At 45.1% G+C, this 12,482-nt stretch overlaps 1 protein-coding gene across 2 annotated transcripts in view; it reads right to left on the minus strand.

Annotated features, from left to right (window-relative positions):
* Positions 1–7,174: 7,174 nt before the first annotated feature.
* ulk2 (unc-51 like autophagy activating kinase 2) overlaps positions 7,175–12,482 on the minus strand; it is a 40,903-nt gene continuing 35,595 nt past the window's right edge. For both annotated transcript variants that reach the window (XM_054742901.2, XM_054742900.2), the window contains exons 16-27: positions 11,828–11,973; positions 11,679–11,759; positions 10,978–11,240; positions 10,726–10,904; positions 10,483–10,592; positions 10,185–10,310; positions 9,859–10,100; positions 9,582–9,760; positions 9,385–9,503; positions 9,150–9,307; positions 8,935–9,070; positions 7,175–7,828 (exon numbers count right to left, since the gene is read on the minus strand). In XM_054742901.2, coding sequence (XP_054598876.2) covers positions 7,764–7,828; positions 8,935–9,070; positions 9,150–9,307; positions 9,385–9,503; positions 9,582–9,760; positions 9,859–10,100; positions 10,185–10,310; positions 10,483–10,592; positions 10,726–10,904; positions 10,978–11,240; positions 11,679–11,759; positions 11,828–11,973 — 1,804 coding nt within the window. In that variant the 3' untranslated portion in view covers positions 7,175–7,763. The remainder of the gene's footprint in view (positions 7,829–8,934; positions 9,071–9,149; positions 9,308–9,384; positions 9,504–9,581; positions 9,761–9,858; positions 10,101–10,184; positions 10,311–10,482; positions 10,593–10,725; positions 10,905–10,977; positions 11,241–11,678; positions 11,760–11,827; positions 11,974–12,482) is intronic.

A 12,482-nucleotide genomic window follows, 5' to 3' on the forward strand; every position in this document is an offset into this window, starting at 1 on the left:
TTGGCTTAATAACTCCCATGTGCATGATCTAATCTATATCAAACTTTGTCTGTGTGATCACTGACCACATCTGAAGACAATGCCAATGTGGACAGCTGACATCCCCTAAGTCCCGCCCTCTACTACAGGAAGTCTATTGTTTTATGGTGAAATGCCCATATTTGTCATGATCTGAAAGCTTTCCAGCGGCCCTAGATAAGTTTAACCTACAATAACTTCAAACAACGTGGTCAGAAAAGCATTACAGTTGGTCTGTGTCATCAGATCCACGAGAGTCGTAAAGGTAGAGTATGCCCTAGTTGTGAGACGTGTAATATAATGGTGTCCTCAGAGGGGATGCTGAGTCAGGGTGAGGTGCGGACGAGGTGATCGTTTGCGGTTTCTGGTGTCGGGGTGGTCGACGTTTCTGTTCCGTGGACGTGCCCTATTGCCCCGGGCTGCCGGCCAGGCCGGAGCGGCGCGGAGCTGCGAGGGCCGAACGACGCTGCTTGCAGCTTTAATTATTTTTTGTTATTCCGTGCCCCCTTTGAACAGCTTTTTGGGGACCTTAACATACCCCAAAACTCACAATATTTTGCAAACTTGTCAGGCCTGGTGAAAAATTTGATATTTTAAAGGTCACAAAAAAATCGCAAAGAAAATGGCTGAACAGCGCCCCCTACAAAGTGAAAAAAAACCCTCTCCATAAAGCTTAGTCGTACAGTTATGAAATTTGGTACATTTATAGTACTAAACAGTCCGCACAGAAAAGTCTCTTGCATGCATGGTCAATATCAAACAGGAAGTCGGCCATTTTGGGTTGAAATGGCGATTTTTTGCCGTTTTGGCCCTTTTTAGGGTCCGTTTCTGATTGGATTGCTCGATCATTTTTTGCACGATCGTCTCAAAAATTGTGTAAAATTGCTCAGAAGGGATGGGCGAACAAAATGAGACAAAGATTCTGACTTTTCGTACATGTTGAAGGGGCGGGGCCAGGCCTCGAAGTTTGACTACTCGCCAAAAAATTTTAAATTGCTATAACTTCATAACTGAAAGGAATAGAATTACCAAACTTTCTGTGGTCATTCGTCATCCAGCCACAAAGTAAATTGAATGGTCGGATGATGACATCACACAAGCCCCGCCCCCTCAGGACCAAAAAGGTCAAGTTTTACTGTGAAAGGTCCCAAATTGCCCCATTTCACTTAATCACCACAAACTTGTAGCTGTTAACTCAAGACAAGTGGAGGTTGCTTGGCGTCACTTTATGGGAGTTTTCGGCAGAAGGTGGGGCTGTGGCGGCGCGGCGAAGTCAGGCGTACCGCCATGGCCTTACGTTTGCCTTCCATTTCGTCATTTCTAAAGATATCGTCACGAAACTTGTTGTGAGTGATCCTAGTCCGGCCCCTCAAAAGATCTGATGTGAACATCCGGTGGGCGTGGCCTATTTTCTGAAATAGCGCCCCCTAGGACCATTAAAACTGTCAGCCCCAAGCCATGCTTTGACTGAGGAGTACGAAATTTGGTACACTAATGTGGTGTCTCAGGACCTACAAAAAAGTCTCTTGGAGCCAAGTGCAAAGTTGCACAGGAAGTCGGCCATTTTGGTCCAAGTACGCAATTTAGTGGTTTTCGCACACGTTGTTTGGAGAGTGATGCTCCGTCGCCATTTTCACCAATCTCCTTCAAACTTCTGCCATCTGCTCTTAAGACATAGAGGAAAAAATTCAACCGTCGGATTTTTCAAAAGTTGAAAGGTGTGGGCGTGGCTAAGCCTCAAACTTTGACCTGTCGCCGCGCCACTCTTTTTTTCACAGCTCCCTACTGGACTCCTTTTACCCAATCAGCAGGAGTCTCTGGCAAATAGCAGTAGACAACTTGAGGTCACTTGGTCTCCAGTACTGGAAGGTTTCAAAAAAAGGCAGGGCTTTGGGAGCATGGCGAAAATCGCCATCACGCCATGGAAATACGTTTGCCTCTCATTTCTTCATTTATCGTGATATCATTACGAAACTTCTGGTGAGTGATCCTAGTCTGACCCCAAAGAGACATAGACAGCTGAAATATGTGGGCGTGGCCTAATTTCTGAAATAGCGCCCCCTAGGACCATTTAAACTAATAGCCCCAAGCCATGCTTTGACTGAGGATTACGAAATTTGGTACACTAATGTGGTGTCCCAGGGCCTACAAAAAAGTCTCTTGGAGCCAAGCACAAAATTGCACAGGAAGTCGGCCATTTTGGTCCAAGTACGCGATTTAGTGGTTTTCGCACACGTTGTTTGGAGAGTGATGCTCCGTCGCCCTTTTCACCAATCGCCTTCAAACTTCTGCTATATACTCTTAAGGCAAAGGGGAAAAAATTCAACCGTCGGATTTTTCAAAAGTTGAAAGGTGTGGGCGTGGCTAAGCCTCAAACTTTGACCTGTCGCCGCGCCACTCTTTTTTTCACAGCTCCCTACTGGACTCCTTTTACCCAATCAGCAGGAGTCTCTGGCAAATAGCAGTAGACAACTTGAGGTCACTTGGTATCCAGTACTGGAAGGTTTCAAAAAAAGGCGGGGCTTTGGGAGCATGGCGAAAATCGCCATCACGCCATGGAAATACGTTTGCCTCTCATTTCTTCATTTATCGTGATATCGTTACGAAACTTCTGGTGAGTGATCCTAGTCTGACCCCAAAGAGACATAGACAGCTGAAATATGTGGGCGTGGCCTAATTTCTGAAATAGCGCCCCCTAGGACCATTTAAACTAATAGCCCCAAGCCATGCTTTCACTGAGGATTACGAAATTTGGTACACTAATGTGGTGTCCCAGGACCTACAAAAAAGTCTCTTGGAGCCAAGCACAAAATTGCACAGGAAGTCGGCCATTTTGGTCCAAGTACGCGATTTAGTGGTTTTCGCACACGTTGTTTGGAGAGTGATGCTCCGTCGCCCTTTTCACCAATCGCCTTCAAACTTCTGCTATATACTCTTAAGGCATAGGGGAAAAAATTCAACCGTCGGATTTTTCAAAAGTTGAAAGGTGTGGGCGTGGCTAAGCCTCAAACTTTGACCTTTCGCCATTACTTGACTTAATAACTCCCATGTGCATGATCAGATCTTTTTCGAACTTTGTCTGTGTGATCATTGACCATATCTGTAAACAATGACAATGTGGACAGCTGACATCATCTAAGCCCCGCCCCCTGACTAAAGGAAGTTATTATTTTATGCTGAAATGCCCATATTTGTCCCCTCTAATTTAGTCAACATGACACCTAGGTCATGCACTGTCTTCATGATGCTGTAATGGCCATTCAAATCTGATAGCTTTCCAGAAAGGGAGGGGCTTTGATGCCATGGCGAATTCTTGCGTATGCCGTAACCTTACAATTCAATTTAATGGTGAGCTCAGAGGGGATGCTTAGTCAGGGTGAGGTGCGGACTAGGAGGCCATTTGCTGTTTCCGGTGACGGGATGATTGACGTTTCTGTTCTGCCAGACATGCCCTGGTGCCCTGGGCTGCCGGCCAGGCCGGAGCGGCGCGGAGCTGCGAGGGCCGAACGACGCTGCTTGCAGCTTTAATTATTATTATTATTATAAATAATGAGTAACTAAATAATCAGAAAAAAATAAAATACATATGTTTCTGCTGCTCACCATTTAACAGGGAATTAAATAACAAAATACACTGAAAAAATTAGAAATAACTGAAATTTATTTTTCTGAAATGTTTGTGTTTGTAAAATTTACGTTAAATGTTTTGGGTACGTATTTTTATTTTTTTTATTTAAAAAAAACAAATAAAGTGGCAATACAATACATCGCCACAGGCTAAACTCTCCTAGAGTTACCACAAGGACCAATTTGGTGCGCCACCCCAAAAATTTCTTTGGCCTCGTCTGGCCACCCCATCAAAAATTTTTGGAGGCACCCCTGGGTAAGTTTAGCCTGTGGCGATGCATTGCATTGCTCCTTTATTCTTTTTTTTTATTTTTTATTATAAACAATATGCATCCAAAACACTTACCTCAAATTTGAGAAACAAACATTTCAGAAAAGCAAATCTCAGTTAGTTGAAATGTTATTTTAATTTTTATAATAGAATTTTATTTGTTTAATTCACTTTTGTTGTTTTCACAAAAAACTATGGAGATAAAAATGAGCAGCAGAAACGTATTTAATATTTTTTTATAATTCTGATTATTTCTTCACTCATTAATTGCTTACATTTTATTGGGCTTTACTTTAATGTCTTGAATAAATAAGATACATTTATGGTTTTAGTAAACATTAATATGATTTATTAACACTGGTGTACCCTGAGGGGGCCAGTGATTTTATAGGGGTAGCCATGGCCACCCCATAGGGCGCAAAAGCTTGCTGCTGCCTCTTTAAATTACATTTATTTGCAACAGATTTCAGCAAATCCATTAATCACTTAGTGTTTGTGCTGCATTTTTCTCTTTTCATAAAATACAAACCATACAATTATTCTGTCTTCATTCAGAAAATGAATGTCTTTAAATTCTATCAGACTCCAGTTTGTCAAATATTTGCTTCCAATCCTAGAGAAACATTTGAGAACAACAACAAAACAAGCTCAAATAAAGCAAAAACAGACTGTGGTCGTTTTATTTTGAGGTTTGCATTTGGTAAGACTGCTACACTCTTGTAGTCGTCTGCTGCTGAGTCAAAAACAGATTTCCTCCGATGACATCCATCATTAAAGAGAAAAACAATCTTATGAGTTCATAAAGATATCGGAAAGGACCGATAATTATCATAAACAGAATATTTGTTCTTCGCATTCTTGCAAGAGAATGTGGGCCAGTCTGTTGTGCAGGTTTCCACTAGCCTAAATAAATGTATGATTTAGTCTGGCCATGCTCCATTGATGGCTCTCAGTTGTGGGGTGGGTTCTACCGTTGTCTTTCAAATGATCTCCGCATTCCACTGGACAATGAATGTGACATACTCTTGTTTCACTCTGTTGCATCATCCCACTCACCAGGCATATAGAGTGCCCTGATTGGCCCACAAAGCGGATAAAGCTCTGTGATTTGTTCACTAAGCAGATAGAGCACTATGATTGGCCCACCATTATGGACCAATCACAGCTCTTTATGTGTTTGAAACCATCTAGAGAGCTGTGATTGGCTAGCCAGAGTCCTGGTAGGAGCTGCTGAGGTTCCAATGGAGCATTCTTTGCAAAGCAAGAATTTGGTCTAGTTCACTAGGCTAAGTTTCCACAGCACTGGCTGGCTGAAATTTAATATATACTTCAGTAGCAAAGAATCTCAACATTTAACGATCCGCAGAAAAGTTAAGTTCTGTTTTGTTCTTTAATTCAGTCGATCTGAATCATATTTGAATAGGTGAAATGGCACAAATAGCAAGAACTGGGTTATAAAGTAGATTGGCTCCTCTCTAGGAGCAGCTCACTTTTAGATCCAGAGGTAAAAAAATAAAAAACACCAACAATCCCTCTAGTTTTACTGCTGCAGGCTCCAGGATGTCCAGCATGTCCTTTTACTGTTTACTCTGTTTATTCACATCTTCTTCTTCCCAGTCAAGACAATCTGAAAACACGTAAATCTTCCTTCAGCAAGAAAAAGTAAAATAAAACCTGCTATGGAAAAATTTATGTTTATTCATTCTTGATCATTGACTCAATCAACTGAATGTAAATGTATTGCTCTATGCCTCTTTGATCATGCTCACTCATTCAGACACACACACACACACACACACACACACACAATCTCTCTCTCTCTCACTCCCCCTCTCTATAAATAAACTCTGTGACCGGATGTTCGGTGCATTCTGCCACAGTTATGACTGTTTGGCTTGTCAGCTCATTGTCTCCTTCTCTCTTCACTACAGGAAATGGGTCATTGATAAACATATTGATAAAATCCATGACAAACCCCTTCAGGCATCATTAATTCTCCTTTTTAATAACAAATACTGTATTTCAGCTTGATGAAGAACAGGTGGAGACACCTCGGGCAACAGACGAGTATGACTAACATTTCACTTTGAGAAGCTGAAGCTTGGAAAAAGTGTCTTTAAGGTTGTGACCGACAGCAAGTCAAGATGCATTCAGTTCAAGCTAGAGGTGCAAAACGACAGGGTGCATACATTCAACATCTGACAGGTTGTACAGTGTGAAACGCAGACTTGGTACCCATGCTTCATGTCCATGATTAGAGTCTCAGGTGGGTTCCCTGGTGGCTCCAGGTACAACAGGAGGCTTCACATTGTTCAGAGCTCAAACCCAGATATGTTTAGAAAAGACCAACAGTACATGGTAGGAATGGGCCCAGAGAACCCGTCTGAATGCGTCTACAGAGAAAATATTCACACCTGTACAGAGGAGGAGCCCAGGCACCTCCTGCATCATCGCTAGCTAAGGCTACAGACCCTCACATACAGTACAGTGTTGGGATTGGACTTCAGGGCCAGGCAGCAGTACCGAATCCAGGTGAGACGGGGGGTGAACTCAACATCAAACAGTTCTAGTAGAAAGATCGGAGCTGCCGTGAGGTTTGTTCTAACGTTTGGCACTCAGGGGCCAAAAACTAGTTTTCCTTTAAAAAATATATCACAAAACAAAATGCATTGGCTGACATGAACCAAATCATATAAAGTCAAAATCTACATAGAAAGATTTGTGCTCTTTGATGGGCGGGGCACGTGATGTCAGCATCAGCACTACACACCCACACCAACTCCCACACCCACACACACACACACTTCAGTTATTTACATGTTTGCAAGTTGGTAAAATCGGCTACAGATTCTCAAAACTGCTTTTGTTTCAGTTTGTTGAGTAAAAGGTAACACGTCAACGAATGTGTCGGATCAGTTCGACTTCATCAAGGTTTACAGTGAACCCCGATTGGCTGTTCATCAGCACAGTGGAGACAGGAGGACCTGGCTGCTCACGGACGTCGTCCTTCTTAGTGAGATCACTCAGCCTCGTCCAGCAGGACCAACAGGTCAGAGCTGATGGCTGAACCTGTCACAGCTTCTGAGATGTTGGCAGAAGGCCAAAACATCTGGATGAGCATCTGTTGAGGTTGGACACCTCTGGAGTCTCTGGAGGGGAATGTAAGCACTTGTGTGGACTTGTTGATCGCGAGTGAAAAGCAGGTTTGTTCATCAGGGTGAGAAGAGACTTCACTTAAATCAGCTCCTTCGGTTTCACAATAAAGTGCTTGAGCTTAAGACAAGACAAATAAAAGAGAAGCTGAACCGTAACACACAGAATCCTTTTCTCTGTAACGGGAGCTTGTGTTGTTTGGTAAAGTCTCTGTTACGGCAAGCGGTTCTGTCCTTTTTCCTTTAACTTTAATACTCAAGGGTTTTGTGGCTGCAGTAAAGTCCATGTTCGTTTAAAACAATAAATAAGCAAAACAATGAATGAAACAACAGTCAATAACCACAGATACAGTCTTTTAGGGTGCACAGCACCGTCTCATGGTTCTGTGAATCCTTTTCCTGGTTAAAACGTGAGAATCTGAATGTTTGTTCTGATCTGATGGGGAAAAACCACCAGAGCAGAAAAAAGCACCTTTTCAAGAATGCTTTTATGTCCACTTCCGGTTTTAAACCGTCTTCCTCAATCTTTGGTTGTAATGTGCCTCAAATCCACTCCGTCTGTGACACAGTCAGTATGGCACACTGATGCCAGACCAAACTGGACTAATGAAAAGTGCTCGAGCTGCTACAGGAGGGAACGGGAATCTGAAGCCTCTGTAGGACCTGGTCCCTCTGTGGCGTTCAGGTGCATCCTTCTACTCGTACAGCGTGACTGTGCAGTAACACAACGCTGAGATCCTGCGCTCCACGCTGGCCTTGTCTGCAGGAAATCACAAAAACAGTCTCTAATCAGCAGTCATCAAAACTCTAAAGCAGTTTCTAATCAGGCATCGAGTGAAATTCGCTGGACAAGTTAAAAGCAGGTAGAAGAATAAATGGTTCTTAATCAATGTTTTATCACTGGTTGTCATGGAAACACAAAGAGCTGAAAACCCAGATGTGTTATCGTCACCATATGACACATTTGTCATCCTGGCCTGCAAAGTGAACTTTAGCATGTGGTAAAGCTAGCCTTTAGCTGTGCATTACCACTGAAGCAACACATCCCATAATGCACTGGGACGAGCACCCCCTCTGCTGCAGTGGCTCTCCTATGCTGTCATGGAGGAACACTTTATTTAAAGGTGTGGTTCACTCATTTAATCAGCACATTTGCCTCTAGTAGTAATGAATGCCTTGCTCGGATCGGATAACGGCAGCAACAGGCAATGTGTACGTTTTATCTTCATAAATAACTCAAGTTTGGAGGAGTTCTGCCGTGTGGTTGATTTGCTAATGCTAACGGCTAACTTCCGCTAGCCGAGAGGTTCTCTGGTGTTTCCTAAATGCTAAACCCACAACAGGCTGCCCTGTCGTGACTCAAGATGGGTGAGTCCATGAATGTTAAGGGACAGTGCGACGTAGGTCTGTCAGGCTTTTCTAATCCTGGATTATAATGTAGGACCTCCTACACCTATCTCCTCACCAGGAGATGGGTGTAGGAGACTGCATAAATATAATCAGAAAAAATCATTAAAAATGGGGTTTCAGTGTTCCACACCTTTAAATTGAATAAACTGAGTTCATGTTTCCATTTACCGGCGAGTCATCAGAGAAAAGAAGTTCAACTAAACAGTAAATTAGTTTTTGCTTCAGTTTTACTTTATTTGTTGCTTTTTGAGCTTTTTCTTTATATATTATAGAAGAATGTTTATGTTCAGATCTGCTTTAGTGGCCTGATTAAGTGTTTTTATTAGAAATCAGTAAAACGTGTTTGGAAGTGAAGCCTTGGGGTTAAATGTTTTTGTAATAATATTTATAGACAGTTTTCACGTGAACACCAGTGTGTGTGTGTGTGTGTGTGTGTGTGTGTGTGTGATTCCTTACATTTAACCACGTTTTCCACATCAGCAGGGTCCTGTAGGACCTTGGACAGGCCGTCCAGCAGCATGGCAGCCTTGCTGTAGCGGTAAGCGATGTCCTCGGTTTGTTTGAACATCTCATCTAGTGCCGCTGACTGAACCTGCAACACACACACACACCATCAGGACTCAGCAGAACCAGGGTTTACAGTGATGCTGAGGTCCGTTCATGTGACTCACCATCTCCACAGCGTGGTTGTAGATGAGCTTCTCGGCTGTGACGCTGTTGATCTCGTCCACGAAGCGCTGCTTGTCAGAGAAGAAGTGGTTGAGTTTGTCGGTCAGCTGCCGGCAGAGGGAGATGCAGCTTTTGTAGCGCTCGTTCAAACTCTTCACCACTGAGGGAAGAAAAGGTCAGCTTCAGAACATTTCTATGTCCCATAGGACAGAAACAGTGGGCCGGGGACGTCCTTACCCTGTTTGACAGCAGTGGAGGGGTTGAGTTTGGCTGATTTGATCTGAGCTTTGCTCAGATGGAGCGAGGAAGCCAAGAGCTGAGCTGCTTTCATGTAGAGCACCAACTGCTCCACCTGCCTGTGGGGGGCAGCACCATCACAACCAAACACCAGAGAGACAGATGAGCCAACAATAAGCACTGAATGAGTTCCTCACCCCCACTCCTTGCTGAGCTGGCTGATCTGGTGAACAACCACGCTGTCCTGGGGGGGGTAGATGGAGGCAGCTGACATGCCCAGCTCAGCCCCCCCAGCCCTGAAGGCTGCCATCTCCAGGATGCAGTCGGTGAAAGAGAGCATCATTCTGAGGTGCATCAAAGTGTCCGTGTGTTCACGCTGCAGCATGAAGATCAGATTAATGTTTCATTTGTTAAACCAGGCAAAACAAACTGCATGATTAAAACTAGCTCCAGTGTGACAGATCTCCATCTCACCTCCATCAGAGTCTCCTCGGGAAGCTCCGGGGCTTCGAAGGTGATGAATCCCTCCAGGCTTGGTGGGGAGGTCCCATAGGGGATGTAGCGCAGGCTGCTGGGAGCTCCGTCTGTCCCAGGAACACCATGTCCACTCCCTAAACTCCCTGGAGGAGATGAGCCTATGGCCATGCCGGTGGGAGACCCAGCATAGACCCGACCGCTGGTGGAGCACAAGGAGCCGGCCGAACTATTGGAGCCCACTGAGGGGACGGGGACAACTGTCACTAATTATGGTGTCAGACACCATATCAGCCAACAGCATCAGCTAAGGTGGTGTTCCTCACCTGAGGTGGTGCGTGGCCGAGCACCCAGGTGGCTGCAGGTAGGGGGGGTGCAGCTGCTGGGTGGTGAACCCACCGTGAAGACGACGGTACGGGGGCTTGCTGACCCACCTGGAGCCATGCTGGGAGCTGCAGGGAGGACATGAATGTCTTCTGTTCAGACTGACACACATCTACATGCCAGGAAGACTTTGGTCCGCTTTTTAAAACCTAAAACTCAGATGATTCTACAGTTTGACTCGTGAGGAAATCCTGCAGAACCAATCAGAGCTCTGAGCTGGACTGGACCACGCTGTCATACCTGTGTCCATGGGTCTCTCAGTGTTCAAGCTATCTGTGCTGCCCTGGTAGGCCTGTCCACCCAGAGTGATCCGGACGGGCTGGTCAGACAGACGGCCCGTACTAACAGACCTGTGAGGAAACCACAGACCACATCAGGGTCACACAGCGGATTGCTGCACTAAGAAACCCAGTGTTTAAATGTGTGACCCCTTAGCGGATAGAAGGACGGAGCTGGAAAGAGAAGACTCGTGGAAAATCCTACCTGCCAAAGGTCCTGCTGGCCTCCGGGGCTGAGGCCCGTCCAGTGAAATAGGGGCTGCAGCGGTGACTGCAGATGTCTCGAGCATCCACCTGTGTCTTGTTAGGAAGCGGACCGTCAGCCAGAGCCATCAGGTTACAGGACGCCTGGGTTTTGGGGATCTTGAACGGTGCTGAAATCGCCTGAATGGAACCAGCTCAGATTAGACCCGTTTTTAGTCCAACAGCCTGCATCCACCTGAATACAACCTCTCACCTTAGTAGGAGAACCAATGATGGTGGGCAGCGGGGACTTTTGGAGCCAGTCAGATGTGCGGGGGGAGGAGCCTAACAGCTTGGTGGGGGAGGAGCCGAGGGTGGCTGGACGGCCGAACTGGGGTGAGTGACTGCAGGGGGAGGAGGGCTGAATGGGGTCTGAGAGCTGCTTGTGGAGCTTCTGCCTGGTCTGGTAGACCTCTGTCAAGGTGGGGGCACTCTGAAGACGGGCCCCCAGGAGGTGAGAGGATGGGACAGGGGAGCCTGGAGATAAAACGACTCTATTAGATTTGATTTAAATAAATCATTTAAAACCTCCCTGAAGTCGTTTCCTTGATTTTTATTCTGATGTAACTTAAATCAGTTCCAGCTCTTGTTCCACTTTAGCGCCCGACTCGGGCCATCAGTACTTTTTTAGAGCATTCCTCTGCACCAAAACAGGGAAGAAGAGCAGGAACAAAGGCCTGTGGAGATGAGTCACGGCACTTTTACCCGTCAGGGGACAAACCACTGGGTTCGTCTGAGAAACCCTGTATAATCACCATGACAACAGGAATCTAGACACTAAACTAACTGTGAGATATGTGTGTGTGTGTGTAGTTTGTTTATTTCCTAATGTTGTCACAGTTTTAAATCCAACCTCAGCTGCTTTAACCATGAACTCTGATAAGAGAATGAACCACAGAGCAGAAGCGGACCGACCTCCTGAGGAGCTGCGGCTGCGGGGCTCCTGGTTCTGATGATGGCAGCAGCAGTGACCGAGCTGCTCAGGAATGGTTCCCACTGAAATCACAAACACCATCAGGACACGTCCTCTAAAGCAGCCCGATTGCTTGCAGACGTGACCTTACCCAGAGGGGAGGGCGAGTAGGGCCGAGAGCTGCCTGTAGAGAGGCGCCGGCCCACCGTCTGAGGGGCATCTGCGGAGCTGGGAGACCCAGAGCTGGCCTTTGGAAAGCCCATGGGACTGGTGTTGGAACGCCTCACCGTTCCAGACCTACGACATCAAATCATTTTATGTATACTCTAAGAGTTAACATTTTTTTACTTCAATTTATTTAGAGCAGAAATAATCTAAATAATCCAGAGAAAACACTAACTATATAATAAAGACAAAGCCTCTGAAGTCTGGTTTGTATAGAAAAGAAAAGCTGATACATCTAAATTCAAAGACTTTGATTTAAACTGGATTTTCTGCCTTCGATTACCCATGTCTGATCAGTGTTACTTGTTTTAGTTCCTGATGGTGGTGGACTCTTTACAGTGTAATAAACATTTTGCTGCTTTTGTTTGATTCAGTTATTTTTGTTTAATCACGACTCTTGGAGAGTACAGATGCTTTTTTCTCCTCTCCCTCCCTCCTCATCCCAAGGCTCTTTGTCCTGTCTGTGCACGGCGCTTTCTGCGTTTTTTCTGGAAACTGGAAATTATTAAAAATAGATCTGGTCAGTTGGTCTCTCAACGTGATTGACAAAATTTTTTCAACGATGAGAACGGGAGAAGGGG

Source organism: Nothobranchius furzeri, chromosome 13, assembly GCF_043380555.1.
Source record: "Nothobranchius furzeri strain GRZ-AD chromosome 13, NfurGRZ-RIMD1, whole genome shotgun sequence".
NCBI lineage: Eukaryota > Metazoa > Chordata > Actinopteri > Cyprinodontiformes > Nothobranchiidae > Nothobranchius > Nothobranchius furzeri.